We start from the raw sequence: 25,969 nt of genomic DNA on the forward strand, positions 1-25,969 counted from the left end.
TTCCTCTAATTACTTCTCGGCTTCATTATATTACAACTATTATATACTCTCGAATGCGGAGTTCCCACCACCTCCATCACTTAACGCTGTCAACATACGCAACAGAACTTAATTGAATCAGTTATAATATTTTCAGCTTTTGCTACCGTATTTGCATGAGATCAAATGAGGAACGCCAAAAGCATGAGAATTAAAAAAAAAATCATTGTAAAACAGGTTCAGTTAAAAATACGTTTTATATGTTGATTTTGCTGTCCAATCAAATCCAATCAAATATCAATAGTAATACTTCTTTATATAATGTATTATCGTAACAGTGACGTATGGCATCCCCATCCTCAGATCTACATACATATTTAAGAAAATTAATGGAACAGTGACTTATGGCATAATTTTCTCAGATCTACATAAGGAAATTAATAAGCATTCCGCAATCAGTGAAAGATCACATTTGGTAAAGTGTTCCCCATAATAAGGACTCACAGTTTATTCCTTAATGTAAAGTTTATTAAAAGTATCTATGTGTTGTGCTTTACCCCCTTAAAATTTAATATGACATAAAACTATATTATTTTGCGGTCTTCAATTTTACTATCGTCTTACTGGTCATATGCATATTGAGTATATTGTTTGTTTGTTTGTTTCCAACTTTAATGTTGCTAAAATGTACGCCAAACTTCTGGGCGCTCAAACGTCTTCAATCTGGGGCAAGGCTACTTCTACATTTTGTATTTCAAAGTTCTTTATCTCGACGGGTTTTTCTCATATATTTTCGCTGGGAAACTGTTATTGTGTTTGATATTGGTCAAGTTTCTTGCCTATATTACGAAGAGAGATTCCGAGCATCGCCTTGTGCCATTCTGAAACAAGGCTGAAAGTTTCCTTGGGTGTAGAAAGTATAAATGAAGAACGTGATTAGAATTTTTCTTTTTGATTGATGTTGTATCGGCTTCTGGGTATCTTACGTAGACAATTTAATAAGGAAGGTATTACGGACAGTTCGTAAACATATATTCTTATCTATTATTTTGTGTTATGCGCTTCTCACGTAATATAATATTTTTGTAGAGTATTCGAGCCTTTCTATCAAAAGATTCACCCTGTTGACATCATCACTCTTTCCTTCAATGATATTAGTATTATTATACAGGATATCCCGGGTAAAATACGCTAACTTCTGGAGGTGATTGTACATAATAGTAGAAGTAAAAAAGAAAAATAACTAATTGAAGAATATTTATTTTCCCATACAAACAATTCAACTTTTTTTACCCAAAAACTTCCTCAAAACGTTGAATTTCGAAAAAGTTTTGTACATTTTTTATGTACTTTCCTGTAGAATCACCCCCAAAGTTAGCGCACTTTACCCCCGGAAACCCTTTATATGCATTTGTGTTATAAAGAAAAATATATTATATCGCAATTGCTTGCACTTTTATAAAAAAAACGAATATTAATTACGAACGAAACTGTCATGAATCCTTTCACAAATTACTTTGACCCTTTGCCGCGAACGTATACAGCTACTTAATGTTTATATATTTAGCTCTACATCGACTCCAGAAATTGAGGCCTTTATTTATTGAAAAAATGTATTTTTTTAGTTTGTGACCGTTAATCTCTTTATTCCAGGAGCAGATACGAAAGAGAAAGGAGGAAGAGGAGCGCATCGCGGCGCAGAACGAGTTCCTGCGCAACTCGCTGCGGGACTCGCGCAAACTACAGGCGCTCGAGGACACGCGCGCCCCCGAGGATTCGCCGGGGCGGGGCGCCAGGGGGGGCGGCGGCCGAGGGCGCCATCCCGGCTTCGTCAACGACGCCTATTCGGATGACGACGCCGCTTCGCTCGAAGCGGAGGATGTTTACAAAGTTGTCGGTGAGTAACTAACTGTACCTTTGCAATATCATTACTATTATTTTCGGATATTTTTGAAGACGCCGATCAGTGATGAACACCACCTCAAGGGTGCTTATACTCTGAACAAATTAAATAATAACAACTACGCTCGGATATTTTGAAAATTTAGAGTAGATGATAGGAGAAATGAGTGATTGTGAATGGATGAAGAAGTTGGGGACGTCCGAGGAAGGGTAGTTAATTGTTGGGTTCTCTACAGAAGAAAATGTCATGGATTCCAAGATTCAATACGCCGACTCAGTTTTTAAGGTTTATTTTATTTGTGTATTGTGCGCTCTGTTTTGATTTTGTTATCCAACTGCCCGGAGTCTGCAGAACTCACGGCTCTGTGTTACAATGATCAGTTCATTTGAAAGATTCCCAAAGCACGGCTTGCGAAATTTGAAGCATATAAAGTCAAGAAAGGAGTCTTCAAGACTCATATTGTAGAAAGGAGGAAACACAAAAGCAGGTTAATCAATTAGCAACCGACATTACACAGGAACGAATAAAAATGATTCAATCCCTTGCGTAAAATATCAACCAGCACCTATGTTTTTTAAAGTAAGCTTGACGAATTTGAAATATGATTGATTGTTTGCAAACCAACATTAATTGTTTGCTCTTCAATGGTTAGGTTGAGTTAGCGTCTAGCAGTGCCATTTATTTGAAACAAAACTATTTCCTTATACGGCCGACACAGCTGCTGCAACATGCGACTCGGATATTTTTCCAACACAATTGCATTATTTTCCCCATGGCTACCTGCCGCCCTACCTACCTACCATTGCTACCTGGTGTGCATCATGCAATAGAACAGTACTCTGTAGACTCTGTACAGTCTGTCAATAAATTGTAGACAAAATTGGAGGGCGCTGCGATCGTAATGGTAAAACTAAGATGGTTGAAAAATAATACAAAAAAAGCACTATGGGTTGCAAATTAGTGATACGTCCTGGAAGCAGATTATTCTAAATCACATTTAAAGGTAGTATAACATTTGAACATATTTTTAACCTCGCGAGATGATTGCATGGACATGTTTTTTAGATGTAAGTACATTTAAAATAAGCTATTGATAGATCATACATCAAAATAAAAGGCACGTAAGTGAAGGAAACGCACAGTTCTAAAAATAAATAAAAACGTTAATAATTAACTTAAATATTGAGTTAAAGCCATTTTTATCCCTATCGTCCAAACTGCCGGTTCAAGAAATTGGAGCACAGGCGTCAGGTGGGAATGCTTTCCTAGTTCTACAGGTATTTCAATGGAAGATGCTCTGAGGAACTAGCGTCGTCGATCCCCTTGGCGCCGGTGCAAAGTCGGGAAATACGTCAAACGTCCCCCCAACGTCTAAAAGATCGAATTGTGGAACGATTTGCCAGCCTCTGGGTTTCCTCCCTCCTACAACATGGTACTCTTCAAAACCCATGTTCAATTCTTCATTTTGTCAAAAAGACCCTCCACAAAGCATCCCCAAAGATAACACAGGCCCGAGGGAAATAATTATCCTTAGGGCCTCCTGTGTGATGTTGAACAAATATACTCATAAAAATTCTTAACATTTTAATGTACTATAATTTGTAAAATCGGTGTTACTCTGTGTAGCCATGATAATTAATATTTTAGTTCCATTTTGGCACGTACCCGACAAACTTTAACCAGCTATTCCTTAGCACATTTGGAGTAAAAAATGTTATGGGCACTTTGCTGTCCGGTAGCATTTTTTTTTTCAATTAAAAACAAAAAAATTAAAAATTTCCACACTACATCACTGTCATTGGCATTGCTTTTCGTGTTCAACAGCTGTTATAAGCAAGTATGTCGAAGAGCGTCTTCGCTCTTTCGCACACACTAAATAATAATAGTTAAAAATGAGACGAATGGTGCCGTGCCATTTCGTTGTGATTGTAAAAGCGCGCCAATATAGGTACACACGCACATTATTCAACGGAATTCGAATAAAATATTGCCAGATAGGTTTTCAAACTTTGACAAACGATAAAACAGTGGTGACATGTGGTGAAAATATGAATAATAAATTTTTTATTAAAAAAAAATGTTACCGGACAGCAAAGTGCACATAAGATTTTTTACTCCAAATATGCTGAGGAATAGCTGGTTAAAGTTTGTCGGGAACGTGCCGATACACTCTGTATAGTGTTTGCTGACGGACTATACGTGGAGACATGGTAGATGGAAAATGGTGGATGGTAGATCTATCCTCCGTTGTTAACTGATTTGACAGCGCATCTCCGATCGGATGCGGCGATGGACGGGCTTCAGCGGTTTCCATTCATTCGCATAGGAAATGCTTTTTCGTCGTATACATAACTATGCATAATACGTTACATGTATTTTTTTCATCAAGGATGGCCACACTAATTTCATTTCATGTAGTTATTGGCTTTTTTTAAAACTATGCTAAAATTTGGCTCAAATTCATAATCTCAGTGTCACTAACGCGTAATTTTCGCTCGTTAATACTTTAACCATATATTTTAATATCGATGTAACTTTCGCTATTCATAAATACTTTTTTAACTACAGCTATTTGAATATCACTTTTGTTTTCGATAATAAAAATTAATGATAATCTCGGAAGACGAAATTAACCCACTTTCCGACATCTAACCGAACTGAAACTCAGCAGATAGACTCGTTGTCGATGTTTTTAAATAGATGTATTATAGTAAAAAAAACTTGCTTTTACGCGTTTATTTTTTAATTATTTCCCTTCTTGACATGCCTCGATACTCGATACATTTCTTGAATTTTCATAATCGTGCCATGTCTTCCTGGAACATCGCCGACTTCTTCCATCAAATTTTGCGTCATATTATCCTTCCACTCCTTTCTCCGTCCATCCACTCTTCATTACATCCATCATCGTTTAATGTCTTCCTGAATGTCTGCTTTAATTCACTTGCCAGTTATACGTTCTCTCGAAACATTTTCTGTCAATCCGCGCTCCATTATGCAATGTCTCAGTCGTCTTAAGGCGATGCACTACGTCGTGTAATATTTTAAATTGAGTCGCTATCAATAACAACCTTTACGTAGATGGCGATAAGGTTCAAATTCCCGCTTAACACCATCCGCCTGTTTTGATTTATGCAAGAAAAAAACATGGCCAAAAAGTGCCTTTAATTTTATTTTGTGGACGTTCGGGCATAAATATTTAATTTTTTTCCGATCATTTTATAAATAACTTAATTTGCACACATTATACAATAAAATCATAACCGAAAATGGGTTCGTAAGTAGGAGATTTTGAACTTTAAAGCAGTTTTCATAGGTCTTATACATTATTTTTTTCTGGGCTTATAAAAAGACTTATCTAAAAAATACTCGATTATTTCAAAGGCCAAGATGTATTCTACTCGCAGTATTTAATTAAAGCATCTGAAACATTTTTAGGCGATCAAATTTTCAAACCAAAAACACATGATTTTGCATTACTACGTATGGCATCGCCTTAATGGGACGTCCCCCACCTCATCTCCATCGATATGCGCGTCATATATTCTCCCGACTCCGTCCACCCATTTTAGATTGTGCCACATTTTCTTGGGGCGCATAGTTTTAAACACGTTTGAGGTTTCATTTGTCTTTGATTTGCGTATCCCCACATTGTCACGTAAACATAACACATCTCTCATTATCCAATCTATGTACTGCGACGTGATACGACATGACATGTTGTCGCTAGCCCTGACTTGCCGCACGAGTGCTCAGCGGGTATGCAAACGGCTAAAGCAGTAAAGTGTAAAGTTTCCACACGGAATGCGGCGGCCATTGTTATCATTCAGGATAATCGTGTTTGAACATCGAACATCGCATAATTGAGCCGTTACCGGATGGGGAAATGACATAAACGAACACGAGAAGAGTTAGTTTCACCGTTCACAGATGGCGTTCTCTTGTTCCGCTGCAGCCACTGTTATATTTTCGAATTGTGAAATTGTTTCAGAGGTTGCTTTTGTTTTCTCTGCGCTGTGAATTTTCTACGAAAATTTTTTTTTTTTTTTCAATGAAAAAGAATGCGACATCGTCCGACTTTGCATACATATGCAAAGTCGCAAACTATGACGATATCGTCATGATGTGGAAACTTGTCCTTTAGAATTAAAATTACTTATTGAATAGTGGTTAATTTTAGGTTAAGTAAAGTTATGTAAGATAAGTTGAAGCAATGTAAAGATATTATGATTAGAACTTATATATTTAACTCTGGAATTAGAGATCGCGGGTTTTAACCCGGCAAGCACACAAAAAAGAGTGAAAGATACACCCAGAATTGCCTTGTTGAGACAAACTAACAACCTCACCATTTTCGTGCAGGGTAGGCAGAGAGGCTCCGAGATATTTTATTTGGTATTTATGACATGTTTAGATGTATTTTTGTATACAGGAAGTATCTATCGAAAGTTTCGTAAAAGTTTTTCGAACTGGTTTGGAACAGTGTTATTGTTTGTGTTTTTATCAATACAAACACATTTTGTAATGTGTTTGTATCGAGATATATCTATAAATAAAAGAGACATTTTATTTCGTCATTGGTTCATAAAGTGACAGGTTGGCGAATTCTGCATTTATTATGATGAGTTTACTGTTAGTAATGGAAGAAAAGTAAAAAAAGTGGAAAAAAGTTTAAAATTGTCGTAATAAATAAATATAACAGAATTCCCCTACGAATTGTCAGTATCAAAAATAAATATGTTACAAAAGCCAATATTAATTATCTGTTCAAGAAAAAAAATCGTATTTGATAATGATTGTTCATTTTCAATCTAAGTAAGGGAAAATTGAGCTTACTTTGAGACACGCAGACACACCCACAACATACTTCAACAGTTCCATGCCTCAATGCCATTGAAAAATACATAAATTATGATTTAATTATTTTTGAGCATGAATTCCCTCTCCACACAACTCAACACATGAGCCTTATCTTTTTGTGTTGAGGAAAAGCTATTATTATTTTTCTTCATATGTAATAATTTGTTTATCTGTTGTATAAAATAGATAAAAAATAATAATGTATTTGTGTTATTCCAGAATACGGAGAGCTGCAGGCGGCACTCCAGCGACTGCAGCAGACGCTCACCAATGGGGGCGCCGCGGCGCTGGGCGGACGCGTTGCGGCGGCGGGGCGGAGGCTGCGCGGCGCGCCCCTCGCCTCGGCGCTTGCTCTCCACGCGGCGGCCGCGCGTCGCCAGCGCCCTCTGCCCGCCCCCCAAGACAGGCACGCGGCTAACGCAGCCAAGAATGTAACTTACTACTTACTACTTACCACACCAAAAAACTAACGTTTACTGTTATTCCTTCGCACACTTATATCAAACTCCACATTCAACCACCTCGAAATAGTTTCTGTTAGTGGTTTTTAAGACAATAACAGTCTAGAAATAAAATCCCTTCATTTAAAACGCATTGCACTTAATTTCGTCTTTATTTTACAATACAAAATACAGTTTTAGAACACCGTGCTTTGTATTTTTTTGCAGTAGTTACATTATGAACCAACCTCTTGGACAATGGGAGAATTCCAATAAGAATAAATATTTCTATTACGTTTTGTTGACCATGCTTTATCAAAACCCTTTAAAAACAGCAGTGACTGTACAGTTATTTTATTGACATAACAAAGTATGTCATTATAGCGTAACCTAACCTAACCTAGTCTAACATATATATTTGAAAATATGAAACCACCCAAGAGTCCTAACTGTCTATGGACTATGTAGACTATGGCATCCCAATTGGGGTATGTTGTGACGATGAAGGTAGCGGGGAGGGAAAAGAGTTAGGGAAGAGGAAGGTGGAGAAGTAGCTGGCTCTTCAGATGTGTTCACCAAACACGGCCAAAGCCATTTTAAACAATGTTTCAATTCTGAATGGTGGTATTACACCAGGGCAATACTGAGAGTATCTTCCACTCTGGAACGTGCTGCAAATATACTATTTACTATTTTAAATGAGTAATTTCTGAAATAACACAAATAAATCAGGATTTAAACTCGCGACCTCCTGCTTGCCAGTTGAGAACTTTATACCTCGACCGCGAAGACTGTCTAACTCATCTTACCTTAACATAAGCGTACTTAACCTAACCTCCGGGAGAGAGGGGCGGGGGGGGTTGTTATTTTCAAAGGGGGTATTTGTTCTATAAACCGTTACGAAAACACATATGAAAATTTAGTAAATAATGTACAGGAAATGGGAGAAAGTTTATAGTGAAAATCATTTCAGTATATAAAAAACACAACTATTGCTTATTTCTACACTATTACTGTGTAGCTTGTGCACAGGGGTGAAAATTGAATTGTCTGGATTAACAGATATTACCATTATGCTTTGTTGGTAGTATTAAATCGAAAGAGTATATACAGTATTGACTGAATTTCTAACGTTGTAAATTGCAGTGTATGGAAGCCCTGGCCAACAGTAGTGGGCCGGCAGCTGCCGAGCTGTGCTCCATCCTGGGTGGCGATTGGTTTGAGGCTTTACTGTTCGCTCATGACCAGGCGGCCACCCTGCTGGACCCTGACTCAATGTGCCGTCCTCCCAGCCACCCTGAGCCCATGCTTCACAAGGTAAGATTTACATTTAAACCATGCTATCAAAATTATATATGTGTTAGGTTAAATGATAATGTAATGACATCTGTAAATCAGCTGTACAGCAACATCACACCTAGCGTCATGACGCCATGTTCTGTCGTGTGAATCAAAAGGGCATTCCCCCGAATCAAAGTAAATGCCCAAATCGCATTACGCTCCAGAGCATCTATCTAACAAACAACATCACACCTAGCGTCATGACGCCATGTGCTGTCGTGTGAATCAAAATGGCATCCCCCAAATCAAAAAAAATGCATAAATCGCATTACGCTAGAGAACCGCTTATTTTTTCCAACAATTCGTTTTCTATATATGTACTAAAAACACAAGAGAAAATTCTAAGAATGAAAAAATGTAGGTTTTCCTAGTATTATTTTTTCAAAAAATGTTCGCAATACCTAAATAAGTGACATTAACCCATCGACATGCCGCCAAGATTGGGGGGCTGCACTTTTTTCATATCGGCTTATTGTCCGTCCCATCGAGGCGTCTAAAACTTTTCCCGCATACTTAGATAGTTCACAATAAAATTAAAATCTATATAAAAGCAAAAAAAGTGTTTAATTTAGGGAAATATGGGGTGTAATACTGCTCAGAAATAATCCTTCTCAAGTATGCACAGATGTCACAAATAAAAATTGGTATGCGAATGGGTTAAAAAAATACATCATTAATGTTGATTTCATCAAGTGCATCAATTTCTCTGAAAATAGAATACATATTGTGTTACTAGACCCGTGAAAAATAATAGGATAATCTGAATTCTTGACGAATGAGTTAAAATTATAGGTTTATCCTTGTCAGAATTCTTCGCACAATCAGTTCCAAATGAAAATGACATTTTTTAGTACCATTGAACCAGAGTTACGCAGGAAAAACAGACAACTGAAATTAGTAATGATAGATTTTTGATGAAGACTTTTATAACATTTTAGTTAATTATTGTTTTCAGAACCATGTGGTATCCAATAACCTGATCCATTCAGTGGTGATGGATGCGGGTCCTCTTACCTTACCTTCAGGAGATCTCCATGATTTGGAGGCTGGGGAACACATTAACATCATCAAAATTGAGAAGACTAATGAACCTCTAGGTGAGTTTCCATCTTTCCTATTGTCGGATTAACTCAAAGGACTGAAAGGACTACCACTAACGGCTGTTAGACTTTCGAATGACACCTCAAACAATCATTGAAAAACGATATTGAACAAATTCAAATTAATTATCATCACCATGTGAAAATTGTATTTCTTTATATGTAAATATATTAACTACACAATGTCCTAATAATAATTGTTTTACAATCATATTATGACGATTGAATAATTTTGATGATAAATTAATTAACTGATTTTGTTTTTATCATTTAAAATTATTTGTTTTGCAGGTGCTACTGTAAGGAATGAGGGCGATGCTGTAATAATAGGAAGGGTGGTGAGAGGAGGGGCTGCTGAAAAATCTGGGTTGCTCCATGAAGGGGACGAGGTTAGTTCAAAGATTCAGTATTTTATATTCCTAATAGATTTATACTTTTTGACTATATTACGTATTTCAATTGCCATCAACAATTTATTTTCTTTACACTGAGAATGGCACTGACAATTTTCTCCGCCGATTGAAATTACAATATCTTAAAATAAATAAATAATTAATTTCATTTAATTTATCTAGTTCCCATATAACTTATGAAATATTAATAAAAAAATTAAATGTATGCAGAATTTGCAAATAGCATCTAAAACTTTATGAATCTGAGAGAAATAATCCAAATTAAAATTTTTCCCAAAATCTGTAGTCTTTTTGTAAGGGAACCTTGTAAAGAAATATATCATTTGTTTAGAAAAATGGCAAAAATGGTTGATGTTTTTCGTCTGCATATAATGTTTACTTAGTTAACATTTTTACATATTATGAAAACAGCAAACATAAATAATATTAAGTGTTTTAAACACGCTTTTTCATAACAATTCATTCACCTTAAACTCAATTCACATTGTGTTATGCAGATTTGTTAAAATGTCATGCTATCGACTGACAGTATGATAATACAAAATTAGAATAACATGGAAACCTTCCAAGCGTATCGCATGCCTCAATGAAATGTGCCATTGGATTTCATCACTCAAATAATATTACATCCAATAATAGATAATGATGCTACGTCATTATTGAATTTGTACTTTCAACGATAGAAAAATATTATAATGTATTTGTGAAATCAGAATTATCGGAGCATATCTGGATAAATATTATTACATTAAAAATTTCGTTGTTATGTACACATGTTTGTACAATCAATTATTGAAAATAAATTGGATGATTGTACACGAAAAATTATCATGCAGTACATACGAGTATTAACACCTGATTTGTTTATTATATCGATGTTCTGCTTGCGAATTGAAAAAAATCAAATCTACATACTATGTAACTAACCGTTAAGTCATTTCAGGCAAATATTTAGATAAAGAAAACAAAACCCCAAACTGTCTTGACACAATCTTATTGCTTCATTCGCAGTCGTACATTGCCTTGCACACACATACAGACATACTCATCGGTTATTCCGTCTCTTAATCTTGTGCCTTATCTTTCTGGGACTTGTCTTAAGGCGATGCACTACGTTGTGTAATATTTTAAATTGAGCCGCTATCAATAACAACCCTTACGTAGATGGCGATAAGGTTTAAATTCCCGCTTAACACCATCCGCCTGTTTTGATTTATGCAAGAAAAAAACATGGCCAAAAAGTGCCTTTTATTTTGTTTTGTGGATGTTCAGGCATAAAAATTATTTTTTTTTTCGATCATTAAATAAATAAATTAATTTGCCACATTATACAATAAAATCATAACCGAAAATGTGTTCGTAAGTAGAAGATTTAGAACTTTAAAGCAGTTTTCATAGGCCTTATACTAGATCTATAAAAAGATTTATCTAAAAAATACTCGATTATTTTAAAGGCCAAGATGTATTGTACTCGCAGTATTTAATTAAAGCGTCTGAAACATTTCTAGACGACCAAATTTTCAAACCAAAAACACATGATTTTGCATTACTACGTATGGCATCGCCTTAACTTCTTACATCTAGTCAGGTACTTAGAATGCAGTGAGATCGACATCCACACAAAAAACTGGCGGCAATTCCTGAGAGATGATGTTAAATTAGCCACCTCAGGTAGAGTTGAAGAAAGCAACGCTAAGTGCCTTGTCGAAGCTATGGGTCTCGACCTGAAAAGAAAAATAAAATAATGAGCCTTGTTGGATTCATACATATTTGAGCCTTGTTGGATTCTTGCATATTTGAGCCTTTTTCCGTCATTATTGCCCATTTTAGCCATAACATCAATATGTGTGAGTGAGGTGTTCAAATTAGAAGTGTTCTACATTCTCATCTTTTGGAACCCATTTTTTTGGAATTAGAAAATTACTAAAAAGGGATTTTTGTATGAGATTTTTGAGAAACCTGTTGTTTTATTTTATTTTGCATTGTTAGTGCGTATTTGCAAGCATATTTTGCCATATCAATAGTGCTTATAATTCGATGTCCAGTGATGATGTTGATCACTAATTGAGCATGAATGTTTGTTTGCAGGTGTTGGAGGTCAACGGCATGGAAATGCGCGGAAAGTCGGTAAACGAGGTGTGCGAGCTGCTGGGAGCCATGTCAGGCACGCTTACCTTCCTGGTGGTGCCAGCTGGGCTGGCCGCACCCCGTCCCCGCCACCGTGATACCAACGTGCTGCACGTCAAGGCACACTTCGACTATGATCCTGAGGAGGATATCTACATCCCTTGTAGAGAATTAGGTACTTCATGTTATTGTTTATCAACTTTTTATACAGGATTCGACTATGTATACAGCAATAGGTGAATAAGATAAATTTACTAACGGTACTCTGTCCGTGCTGTTTATTTCTTTGGACGTAAATTAATGATAGTAAATGTTGTAATATACATACCATTTTATACAGACATTTATATATTTTGACAATTTTATTTGACGGATTTTGAACCGACGGGTGATAACGCCCAAAGTTCAGCCTGCTCAGTCTGATACTCTGCTCATTCTGTTTTCATTTTTAAAGGCATACCTCACGTGATACTAGTAGAAATCGTACTTTACAACCAACCTCTCTTTCTGATTCACATTTCTTTGAGAAAAGGGTAGAAGTTATAATACAGCTACCAGTAGTATTTATGTAATATGTGCGATATTATTATGAACACACTTTTTGCAAGAAACTTAGTATTAAACCTTCGTCATACCAGATTTTACATCATCACATATTGTCGATTAGTATGGTTTTACCAATGGGCAATTGTCAATTCAAATAATCACTCTGTTATCGCCTATTCCTGGCTAGTAGCAGCGTTGATCACATTTTGCCATTAAACATAACATCGTTAAGCCTGATTTTCCCTTAACCAAAGCAAAGTCGATATAACGATGTACCATATGAACAGTGCCTCTGTCTACAAATCTTAAATCCGAACTAAAAACAACTTTAAAAAAGTTGTTTTAATTCGTTTTTAATCATTAGTAATCACTGTAAACCATGTTCTCTGTGAATTCCAGGAATAAGCTTCCAGAAGGGAGACGTCCTGCACGTGATAAGCCGGGAAGACCCCAACTGGTGGCAGGCGTTCCGGGAGGGAGAGGAAGATCAGACCTTGGCTGGATTAATACCAAGTCAAGCGTTCCAACACCAGTGAGTATTTCTCATAAAACTGCTAAAAGTCCATTTCATATATGTCTGGAAGGTAGTTGAAGGAGCTTCACTTATTCTCAGATATTTTTTTTTGTTTTGTTATCTAGATTATCCTTCATTCAAGTTGTTTTCTTATATCATGGGTACTCTCTTGACTTGTTTGTTCATTTCTTCCGGCACATTGTGGCTCAAATATAGTTACAACTGATATACTTAACTACATATTGAAATTTTTACATTTTTTGTTTAGCAAGGAATAGTGGAAAAAAAGCAAAATTCAAATAAACCATTATAAAATAAACAATAGAAACAACATAATGACCTGAATATGTACATACTTTCAAAAAACTTACTCACACCTGCAAAAAAAGTAATTTCGAGTGATGTCATCATGTGATGATGTTCATGATGATAATACAAAAATGAACAATCTAAAATATCAACTTCACTTCTACTTTCACAAACTTACAATTTTCTTAATCGATAAAGATTATGTAATATCAGAAATATCACTTTTCTTCACGCATTACGATTTTATGCTTATTGCTATGCATGTTCTGGCAGGAAACCTTAATTTTTTTAAGGTTAAAATTAATTAAACAAAAAACAAATTAATTCACATGATTCAGTAAATGTGTTTGAACATTTATTTATTTTTTGTTTCTTACAATTAAAATGTATATAACAAGGCTGCGTAATGTCACCGTAGTTATTCAATTTATATATTTACGTATGCAAGAATTGAAAGAGGTTGGAATGGGCACTAATTTGAGTGATCTGAAAGTATGTTGTATGCTGATGATGTGGTGCTGATTGCTAATCATATGGAAGATCTAGTCTGTCGTGTCTAGGATGAACGAAGTATGTATGATGCAAAAGAATGAATAAAGAAGAAATTAATGTAAGTAAATCTAAAGTCATGGTTTGAAAGAGGGAGAGTACAAAAACAGTGTGCAATATAGTTGTGAATGGTGAATACTTGGAGCAGATGGATGAGTTGTTTATTTGGGAAGTATGTTTACAAGAGATGGGAAGGCTGACAGAAATATTGAAAGAAGGGTAAATAACGCCGAAACTTAATTAATGGAGGGCTGAATGCGCTAACAATATTTTTTCCAAAAAAGCAAAGCTAGCAGTCCACAGTGGAGTGCTGGTACCTACCCTGATGTATGGCAGTGAGGCATGGAACTGGCAGAGGAAGGATGAAAGTAGACTTAATGCTCTAGAAATGAGATCCCTGAGGCGTATGTGTGGTAAAACCATGTATGATCATGTGAGAAACGTGGAGATCTGCAAAGAATGCAAGGCTGGAGTAAGCGTATTGAGTAAGATTAAGAAAGGGATGCTTAGATGGTTTGGGCATGTAGAGTGAATGAACGAAGAAAGGAGTGTAAGGAAAATATATTATGCAAATATGAATGATAGAAGAAGTCGAGGACGCCCAATGAAAACATGACGCGATCAAGTGAATCAGATACTTTCCATGTTCAGAGTCAGAATAATAGAAGAGTATGTATGAGACGATGTATGAATGTGAATGAGGTAAGGAGTGTGTGCCAAGACCGAGTTGTTTGGGGGTCCATCCTCTCTGTCTACTCCTGCGGAAAACGGCGTGATGGTTAGTTAGTTAGTTGTTTAGAATTGGATAGAAGTAACTCAACATAAACAGCAATCATTATTAAACATTTATGTAAATACAAAATAACAAAAATTAAAAATTACATTAATTACATTAACAGGCCCTTGAGGTGATTTTGCACAAAAACGGCCCTATCCAAGTCATCCAATTATTATTATTATTATTATTAATACTTTTACAAAATACTAGTGCATGATGACTGTATGAACATACATTATAACGGAAATAATTGAAGAGAATAGAGAAAAGAAAGGATATATGTATTTAGAATTGACCTACTAACATTAATGAATCTGCTCTTGTTTGTCATGCAACCACATTCTAACTTTGTCCCTATTCCAGACGAGAGTCTATGAAGCTGACGCTGGCGGGCGAGGCGGCCGCGCGAGACAAACCGCGCAAGGGGGGCACCCTGCTGTGCGCGCGAAAACCCCCTCGCAAGAAGAAGACCAAAAAGGCCAGCAGCGAGGCGGGGTACCCGTTGTACGCCACCACGGGACCTGACGGTGAGCACTCTTCCAATTTCTGCATTCTTCACACATCTCTAGAATAATATAATATGTAATCTGTAACTTCATTTATTATGTCCACTTCTTCTCATGTTTTCTTTTCATGTCGCTTTTTACCCTGTATCTGTATTTATACTTTTCTCTTATTTTTATTTGTTGTATCTGTGTGTATTATATTGATTCATTATATTCCTATCTTATTTTTTATATTCTATCATTTGCTATAGTGCAATTTTATCGATAAATTGAATTGCATATCCCATTTGTGTAGCTGGCAATAAAACTATTATTTTTATGTAAATTTTAACTTATCAAGCGTCAAAATAGCGATAGTAGTAGCAAGGTATTAGGTCTCGATAGGTCAGCTTTCCAAAGGTTAACTCTTTGCACGCGGCCGTATCAACTGTTGTTACGGCAAAAAGTCTATACTCACACGCAACTGTATCAACAGTCGATACGGAAACTTTGGCGGCCGATATTCCGGCGCTCTTTCGTCATAAATGTATTTCTTGCTCACTTGGACATTCGTAGAACTATCACGATGCTGACATCTACAAAAATTTCTCAAAAATAAAATTGTATTTCATAAAAAAAGATCGATAATCAAGTGCGCCTCTTCGCGCCTTTTAGTCCTTTAGTTTACATTTTTGTCAACGGATGGCGTTAGTACTAGTATGTCATTCACAACTTTTCATAACTAAAAATGATAAGTGATCATGGTGTCCCACTTGTGTCTATCAACGCAGTGGCCTAAGTACACATGCGCCGAGTGAATGGCGGGACCACATTCAAAAGATACAGTACGTCTTTGTATGAAATTTTATGTTTTTGTTTTTATAAACATCTAAGAGTGTTGACACACGAGGATTTGTTTTCATATTGTGGAGAATAATCTGTTCTGTCTATATAGTCCAATAAATCATGCCAGAATTCTATATTTTGACATTTAATTGCGTGCATAGGTATTTGAAAATATGTACCGCGTACGGGTATAGATAAAACGGAGCAAATTAACGCGTTCAAAAGGTTAATACACTAATGTAAATAAATAGAATAATAATGTAAAAGCCCTAAGGGCATACATAAATAAATTTGACTTCAAAGCAAACTTTTTTTTAGATTTCTCTGCAAACTTCCACCAACAAACTTGATAATTTAATTAATATTTTACTTTTATCAGGTTAGAATTCCTATGAAAAGATTTATGCTGATCTTTGGCTGAAAATAACGTCACGCGTACTGTCGGTCGACCGACGTCGTAGCGCTGACGAGCTAGACTGATCGTCTTCTTGCGCAACTTGTAGCAAATTTAGTGGCATTACAACTCTACATTCATTCACCTACACATTACTGCAAGCGACCGACATACGCGATCGATGTACGAGTGGCACTATTTCCAGCCTTAGAATGTAATTATTTAAATACTGTTTCTTATTTATGTTTTTATGCGAATTCCGCTGCCTAGAATTGAGACCTGGCTTGATATCTAAATCTAGTTACTAAACCCATTTAAAGCAATGTTCCATGCTTGCTATTTTCCATTTACAGTGAACCTCTGTATAAGGTTTTCCAAGTGAATGAAAAAACAAAACTTCTAAGCATGAAAAACCTAAAGAACCCGATAGGGTGTTCGGGGGTAAAGTGCGCTAACTTCAGGGGTGATTCTACAAGAGGGTAGAAGTAAAAGTAATACATTTTATCGAAATTTCATAGAATAATTATTTTTCCATACAAACAATTCAACTTTTTTAGCTGAAAACTACAGAATTTCGTAAAGAGTAATTTTTCTTTTTTACTTGTTTGTACCCATACAGAATCACCTCCCGAAGTTAATGCACTTTTCCCGCATACTTGTATGTGGTTATTATGTATTCCCATTTTGAATGCCAATCTATTAGAAGAGTTTCGTATATTTATGTACTTACATCTTACATGCAGTTGTTACGTTTGACTCCTGGCTAAAAGTTAGTGATCCACTGCCCTGCCACGAAGGTCTTCAAAAAAATTAGTAAATAATACAAAATTTTGGGTGGTATGTATTATTATTTTTGTCCAGGCTGTATTTTTCAAATGACGCGTCGGTGGAACAAGTATATCGTTTCTTTACTCATGTATTTGGATTTTAATCCTGCGTTTCCCATTGCAGAGTATGACAGTGAGGAGATCCTGACCTATGAGGAGGTTGGACTGTACTACCCGCGAGCGTCCCACAAGAGACCCATCGTGCTCATTGGACCACCCAACATCGGTCGTCATGAACTGCGCCAGAGGCTGATGGAGGACAGCCAGAGATTTGCCGCCGCTATTCCACGTTAGTACTACATATATTATTCTTAATCACTTCCTGTAAAAAGTATAAAAATTCTTATAAAACTCATATTATTCCCACCGTGAATCTGGGTTAGTTGAAAGAAATTGTCTTCAAGCAATAAGTTTTAGCTAGCATATTTAAATAAAAACTCCTTGAGTGATAGAGATTTCTAGTTTTACGCTCAAACACGCTCATTTAAAAATTATACCTTCAAATATTAATATGGAAACATATAAACTGCTGACTGTGGTTTAACCTCTCCGCTAGTATGGCAAAACCTGTTCAGCAAAACGAAAAAATGCTCAGAAGAGTTTGACCGAAACGGTGCGGCCGCGGCCAATATTCAAACTCTGTCATATTTAGTGACAATTTTTTATTAGAAGTCATTATCATTTTTTTTTGTTTGTTTGCGTGGATTGATGCCAATAATAATAATTGGATAATTTAAATATGTAGCGTCGTTTTTGTGGAAAATCACCCCAAGGGCGTACCTCAATGACGTTTTTATTTAAAATAGAAGACAATTGTTAGTTAATCTATGATAATATGCACAACAATATTGGAAAATTAACAACAATAAAAAAACTCACAGTTAAATTTGCCAAAATTCACCAGGCGAGAGGCCAATGAATCCACATATATTTCACCATTTATTCCATATTTTTAGGTTTTATAAAAAAATATCATTGTATTCGAAAAAATCACTAAATTTGGGTAGCCATCCCTTGAGTGTTTTATTTTTGATAAATATTCAAAAAGGTTACAAATATAACCAGGTCCTCAGAGATATAATAGTGACGATTCCAGTGACAGCAAAGAATCCGGTTCCATGAAACCGGGACAGGATTACAACGAACACACTTAAAATTCACAACGTACAGCATAACCAACACAGGACAGCCAAAAAACAATACAAACACCATAAAAATACACGAATGCATAAACACCAACATCTGCGATTGCCCCCCTCTAGAAAAAACAGAACAAATAAAGTATCTAGGAATCGTAATTGACCATAATCTTAGATGGACACATCACATCAAACAAATCACAAATAGACTCCTCAGAACAATACACATTTTCCTAAATATAAGAAACATATATAAAATAAAACAATTGAAAACAATATATTATGCACTATGCCAATCAATAATAGAATATGGAATAATTGCTTGGGGAGGAGCAACAAACGCAGCTATCGCTCAAATAGAAATCGCACAGAAAACGATATTAAAGGTAATACTCAAAAAACATAAACTAACCGACACAGACCAAATATTTAAAAGCTGTGACATACTTGATATACGCCAATTATATGTTAAAACTCTACTAAACTACATTTTCGACCAAAAAAACAATCCCCAACAAACACAAAATATCACTGATAAACCGGTCAGAAAAGCGTATAAAAAAAACATAAAAACTCCGACGGTAAACACTACCTTTGGACAAAGACACCATAAATACCACGCAATTAAAGCATTCAACAGTCTTCCACTTGAAACAAAAATTGAGGAAAATAAAAATAAATTCAACACAACACAAAATAAAAAAATGGATTAAAGAACAAAAAAGACAATATTTCCAAAATTCTATAACATAAGAGAATAAAACATATACACGCAACACAAAAAATGTATAAGGCAAGCGGCACGCACAAGCACATAGATCATTGTAAATGCCGATTTCCATTCTCTTCTAATGTTTTTATTTTGGTGTGAGAATTGGATTTTGATTTCTAATCTTTATTTTTGATGTAAATTTATCTTTATTTTAATGTTGTTTTTTGTTTAAATGTATAAATTCGTATATTTTAAAATGGGGGCCTCAGCACGGGTGAACAACCCAGTGAGGCCAACGTTGCTGAATTGAAATGTAAAGTACTGTAGAGTAATGTATCAATAAATAAATAAATAAAAAATAATAACCCATAATATTATATCAAAATTTTATTAAAATCTTTTTCAGATACCTCAAGGCCAAGAAAAGAAAATGAAGTAGCTGGACAAGACTACCACTTCATCACCAGAACACAGTTCGAAGCCGACATTCTTAATAGGAAATTTGTAGAACACGGAGAATACGAAAAAGCATACTATGGTACGTTGGTTCACTACACCTGATTCTGAACAAACCTGAACCATTGGTCGAATAAATGATATCTAACAAGTATATTTGTCAACATACTAAATCCTCAGTCATTCGTGCTAATAGTTTTAAAAACAAATAGTTAAATGTGAATACTGCGACATAACAAAAAAAAATTTAATAAATGGAAACAACTTTGTTTAATCCACTTCTTGTATAGGTTCCTATTGTGCCAATTACCTACAGTAATAAATTGTTCTTCGAGTATGTCACAGACTGAAAATTTTGAAGAAAAAGTCCAAAAATCTTTCTTTCTGCTTGTGATTATTTTCAGAAATTCTGAACCCCGAGTGTCATTGGCAGGTTTCTAATTTTTAACATGTCTTTTTTGGACACCTAACTTTGTAAATATATTTTTTAACGTTGATATTAAAAATTATAAAAATAATCTTTATATATTTTATGTACTTTATTAAAATGTTCATGTGGAATATTTCACTGTCAACTATTCCATTGGTTTAATACTCGTAATTTATATATATGCTTGTACCGCATAGCGCAGATCACATAGTAATCTTATTAAAAATTCTTGTAATTCTAATAATATTATCTGTTTAATGATTCCAGGTACCTCGCTTGAAGCGATCAGAACCGTAGTAAACTCGGGAAAGATCTGCGTACTGAACCTCCACCCGCAATCCCTGAAGCTCCTCCGCAACTCTGACCTCAAGCCTTACACCGTGCTGGTGGCACCCCCCAGTCTCGAGAAACTTAGACAGAAGAAATTACGCAATGGGGAAGCGTATAAAGTAAGTTTTGTTTTCCATACAAAGATATTATATATTGTGGATTTATTTAATTAAATGATTATATTATTTGAATTTGATAACTTCAGTAGCAAGCTGATTTACGGTAGACCAAAAGTTATTTTGTGGTGAAAGCGTATTTAAACAAAGCCTTGTTTTTCGAGATATTTCCAAATTTCTGTGGTTTTGTTAAATTCATGCATGTTTATAAATCTAATATGTAGTTAGTCGCCAACATTATACAAAGAATACGAAGAAATTTTATTACTGATCGTAGTTACCATTATTGTGTTGTAATTTTTTCAAACCCTGTTGAAAATTTATATCTGGGAAATCATTTAAACATATGGAAATACAAAAAATAAAAACAATTATATATTATGAATAAATTAATTTTCATTAATTATATATTTAATTAATGTTATTGTTATATGTAATATGTACGGTTCCTTGATAAGCTAACAAATGTAAATTTCACTAAAATCTTTGTTAAATAAATCATTAATTTATTCTTGTCTTTGCAGGAAGAGGAATTAAAGGAGATAATAGCGACAGCCCGGGACATGGAACTACGCTGGGGTCACCTGTTCGATATGATCATCATCAACAATGACACCCAACGCGCATACACACAACTGCTAGCCGAAATCAACAGCCTGGAGCGAGAGCCGCAATGGGTGCCTGCTCACTGGCTGAAGCACACCTAGCGGGGCATTACTCACTGCGATACCTCAACCAGTCCCCTCATGTTATTCCTAGTTGTAATGTACAAGAGAAAGAAACGGAGATAATAGCGACTGCCCGGGATAAACGGGAGCTACGCCAGAGTCGTAGATACACACTACTGTTTGCTGGAAACGTCAGCCTCAAATGAGCGCACTTCGGAGCGTTATGACAAGTTCACTCGTGCTACTCCTAGTGTAATCTAAGAGAAAGACAAAGAGTCAGTAAAAGAAGAAGTTACAAGAATGGACAGTCTGTGTTAGGCTTTTTAAATTGGGCTTGCCACTCCTAGAAAGTGATTTAGAATATTCCGTGTGCTGTAAGAAGTAAGGAGTCGTCCTAAATGAAGTGATTTTAACGTAAAGGAATGATCTGGACACTAGAATCGGCAAGTTTATAAACTAGCAAATTAACTTCATTCTAGATATATAAGTGAGATGAATGCTTCGGTTAGTATTTTACTTGCGTACTGATATTTTATTGTTTCCATAGTGATGTGCCTGTTAGGGATTTGCACTTTTGTTTGATACTGATACATCTTTAGGACAATAAACAAACAGTTGACGAGAAAGGCTGACATTAGCGGGAAGCGAGAGAAGTGCTACGTTGCGTGGATTGGAAGATTTCCCTGAGCCAGGAATGCTCGCGCCGGCTCTAGATAGAAGTTAAAGATAATATGCAATACATTTCGGACCATTTCTTGTTAAATGTTTTAAGTTAGTACGCATCCAATGGATCGGTGTCTATAAGTTGTAAGTACCTCCGCATATTGGATAGATTACCTGCCGTAGTTCTGTTGTCCCAGCATTTGGGAAGTAAAGATATTGTTTTAATAGAAGGCCGCTAGTTCGTGATGCAATGTAATTCGGTCTCACTACATATTATATTATATTCCATTGAGGAACTGTTCAGTAGTCTCTTGTTGGGAGAAATTGAGATATCTGTTGTAACTTTCCACTTTATTGACGTCATAGAGAAACTATATGAATCTAAATATCAAATTTATCTAATTACCTATCATCTTGAAAAGTATATATATATATATTTAAATTTTGTCATAACAAATATGCATTTTTCAAAAGTATTTCGACATTACTATAGTGAGAAATCCCTCTAGGGGTTAGACACTTAATATTTGGTGTTCACTAGTTGACAGGGGAAGTACATTATAAGAATAGATATTTTATTAACTATGTTTGTTTTAGAAATACATATATTTTATTTTAAATCTGTATCAATGTTTCTTGTTTATAACTTTATGTGTCTTTGAAGTGCAGCACCCTTATAAACCATACCCAATACATAAATACATATGTATAATTCTGTAAATATTCCTTTGTCCTTTGCCTTTCTTTACAAGGTGCGTTCTGTTACTTTGTTTGCCACACTGAACATTGAAAATTGAACATTGAACATTGAACATTCCCCTTCTTTATGTGGATAGAATGTGATTTGTTCATGGATTCATATTATATTATATTTCTAATCTAATTCTAGCTTTATTTCAATACATTTTAGTAAACTGACTTTATATAATGTGTCATAAAAATGAGATAATTAGCAATATATTATATTCATATGTATATAACATTTACATATTAGACTTACCCATTCTTTTATATGTGTACATTTGCTTTTATTTATTATATAATTATGTTTGTATCTCGGTCATCACATTCCATATAAGTTATGGGAATCTTCTCAGGAGATTTGTCATAAAGTTGTTACATATTACTGTTTTCAATGAAATTCAAAAGTTCAATGTTTTATCCAGTAATAATAAATTCATCATCATTTATCAAAGGATAGCATTGCAATGAATTAACAAACTAAAATCCAAATGTTCGTATATATTATTACACATAATATTGCAAAAACTTTTTATAATCATTGGCTCATATACATGTTTTAGAAAAACACAAGAAAAAAGTTATTGTTGTCGCCGGGGTTTAAATACTGGGATCTTTCCCTATCCGGGCGTCCACTCTAACCACTGAGCTATTGAGGCAATCTTCAGAACTGCCGTATTTCTACAATACACATTTGTTTTGAAAATGTGACAATAGACATTGTTTCAAAATATCTTTAGAAAATTTTTTGGATTGTCTTCCAACCAATAAAATCGACTACCTATCTGGAGAGGCAAATCTCCCTAAAAATGCACTGTTTCTACCAATTATTTAATGCTGGTTACACTCAAATAAATGATTATTAAACACTCCAAATATTTACCTACCTAGTATTTCCAAGGAAGGAATTTTTTTAAACCTTGTTTTAAGTGAGAAAAGTGACCAAGATTGACAACTACTAAACTTTGCAAATTGCATTTAATTATTTATTTTGTATTCACAGTTTGATTTTACACATTTACCCACCAAAAATATTTTTTCAAAAAATCAACACCATTATTAATATTTGTTTAATTTTATTCTCATTACTTTGTACAGTGAAAATTTCTAGACATTAAAATATAATTTATTTCAATGAATCTTCCATTTGTATTACGTGTATTTGTGCCAAAAGTTGTATGGCGAAATTTTGATTAAAAAGTAACATTTCTAAATTAGTAGACTGTTTTCTCCAATAATATTAAAAAAATTCACATATTAAATAAACAATAATGTTAATAAAGTTGAAATCAAATTTTAAGATTAACACTTAAATTACATATTACAAATTTCTGGATCCGAAGAAAAAAAGAATGTCTCGTCGAATGTGAAATGTTTTTTTCTGGGTAAAAATTATCATTGATCTTTTTCTAGTTAAGAATGAGGTTAGGTTTGGTTAATGATATTTTGTAAATTGATCTTTTACCAATCTTTCGTCCACTTAATTTAGTTATTTTAAATAATTGTCGTTCGGGTGACATTTATGTCAGTAAAATGTAAATATGGACTTCATAAACATTGTTACTATAATGACTATTATAAAAAAGCTAATAAATTACATATGAATGATTAAAAGTACTAATCTTATTTCCTATGCATAAATTAATTTAAACACCTTTATTATAATATCATCTACATCATTTATAAACATAAACTTATTTTTTTATTTATTACAAAATAATAAATTATAATCTATTATTCCCAGTGAGTTTATAAGACTCATTTAGGGAAAGACAACATTATATTAAAAACAAGACAACATAGATACATAAAAGCAGAAGTTATTTTGGAGTTCCAAAGAAAGAATGTGTCAGTCATTAATAAAACTGCGGAGGAAATAGCTTTTAAGAGCTTTTGCCAATGTTTTTTTGTTCGTTGCCGGAAGTTTTAGACTACTAGGTAATGCGTTATATTGCTTATGTGCAATTATCTAACAGTTTTGCCAAGGGCAATGAGTTCATGTAACTCTTAAAACCGCAATAGGCGAGCAGCTTGTAGCAGCCCATTGCGGATGCATAACTGCTGTTGACTTGCTGTTGTGACAACAGAAAGCCAACAACATAGCGCCAGAAAAGCAACAGCGGCTGTCGACTCAACAGCATGCGGAAAGCTCAAAACGTCTCTTGTGTTGTGAATGAGATTTTTGTATGAAAACTGCAAACTGCTGAGATGCGATCATACAGAGCTGGCAATGTCGATAGCTACATACTAGTTGCTCATCTATTGTACAATAATATTTTAATTTATATATTGTATAAAGTTATAGCAAAAAAAAAGATATTAAAGAATAAAAAAGCAGTTTCATCGCACAGATTTCAGAGGTGATCTTTCTATGTATCTACCTATCTAAGAATATTCACCCGCGGAGAGGTGACAAAGGTGTGGAAATAAAGATGAAGAAAAAAAATCCACACTTATGGGGTTAAAGAGGGGTGTGGAGATTGTCAGTTGGAACATATAGTTTTTACATTAACCACTTACTACTAAAGGATAATTTAAATTTAAACTATTCTCTATGTATAGTATTCTTGAAAGTACCTGCAAAATGTGCATATACATAACAAAAAAAAAAAATTATGTTGAAACCTATGGTCAGTTCTAATGCTGCCGCCTCACATTTCCGACTTGTCCAACGTTTTTGAAGAAATTCTGTAGGAAGGGATCGAACAATGGGGATTGTCTCAGACGGCCGAGCGTTTTAAGCATTCAGTTAGCAAAGAAAAAACGGTAGTCTGTATTAAGAAAGACTAACACCAAAGAGAATTACGATGACTCTTATTTGCTGAAGAATAGTAAATTATGAAATTCAAAACATTGTTTCTTTGAAAGTCTTTCGATCAGTTTAATAAATATTTTTTTGTGTTGTGTTGTTTTGTTTTGTTGTTTATATGTTGTTATCAATAATAATTTTTAATTTCCTATGAGATTTTACACCATTACAATTAGGCAATATACAAACATATTCTATTATATGTATTTTATTAATTGCTGGGCTTCATCGTGCAGAGCGAAGATTGCCCTGATGATGGCAACCTCTGACGGGAGAAGTCACTAGAAGAAGAAGATTTTATCCACTTGCACTAAGTAATATCTTTTAATGTTTTACCTAATCAGTCTGCCATGGAGCAATAACCTCATCTTCTTTTCAAAATCCACACTTCAGGTTGGATAGGTAGGTATTTTAAGGCTATCGTTTAAATTTAAATGGTAAGTATAATATTCAGGTTTTGGTCAGCTCTAAAATGTTTATTTATTACTATAGAG

At 34.7% G+C, this 25,969-nt stretch overlaps 1 protein-coding gene across 5 annotated transcripts in view; it reads left to right on the forward strand.

Moving 5' to 3' along the window:
• Positions 1-24,154, forward strand: part of sdt (MAGUK p55 family member stardust) — a 258,609-nt gene extending 234,455 nt beyond the window's left edge. For 4 of the 5 annotated variants that reach the window (XM_089642618.1, XM_089642615.1, XM_089642616.1 and 1 more), the window contains 12 exons: positions 1,633-1,876; positions 6,962-7,173; positions 8,329-8,499; positions 9,479-9,620; positions 9,915-10,012; positions 12,125-12,338; positions 13,109-13,241; positions 15,223-15,386; positions 17,536-17,700; positions 19,669-19,800; positions 20,416-20,597; positions 21,119-24,151. In XM_089642618.1, the coding sequence (XP_089498744.1) occupies positions 1,633-1,876; positions 6,962-7,173; positions 8,329-8,499; positions 9,479-9,620; positions 9,915-10,012; positions 12,125-12,338; positions 13,109-13,241; positions 15,223-15,386; positions 17,536-17,700; positions 19,669-19,800; positions 20,416-20,597; positions 21,119-21,301 (2,040 nt within the window). In that variant the 3' untranslated portion in view covers positions 21,302-24,151. Of the gene's footprint in view, positions 1-1,632; positions 1,877-6,961; positions 7,174-8,328; positions 8,500-9,478; positions 9,621-9,914; positions 10,013-12,124; positions 12,339-13,108; positions 13,242-15,222; positions 15,387-17,535; positions 17,701-19,668; positions 19,801-20,415; positions 20,598-21,118 lie in introns of all 5 variants that reach the window. The other variant, XM_089642614.1, reaches the window with a different exon arrangement.
• The last annotated feature ends 1,815 nt before the right edge of the window (positions 24,155-25,969 follow it).

Source organism: Hesperophylax consimilis, chromosome 18 (genome assembly GCF_061612785.1).
Source record: "Hesperophylax consimilis isolate HC1 chromosome 18, BYU_Hcon_1.0, whole genome shotgun sequence".
Lineage (NCBI taxonomy): Eukaryota > Metazoa > Arthropoda > Insecta > Trichoptera > Limnephilidae > Hesperophylax > Hesperophylax consimilis.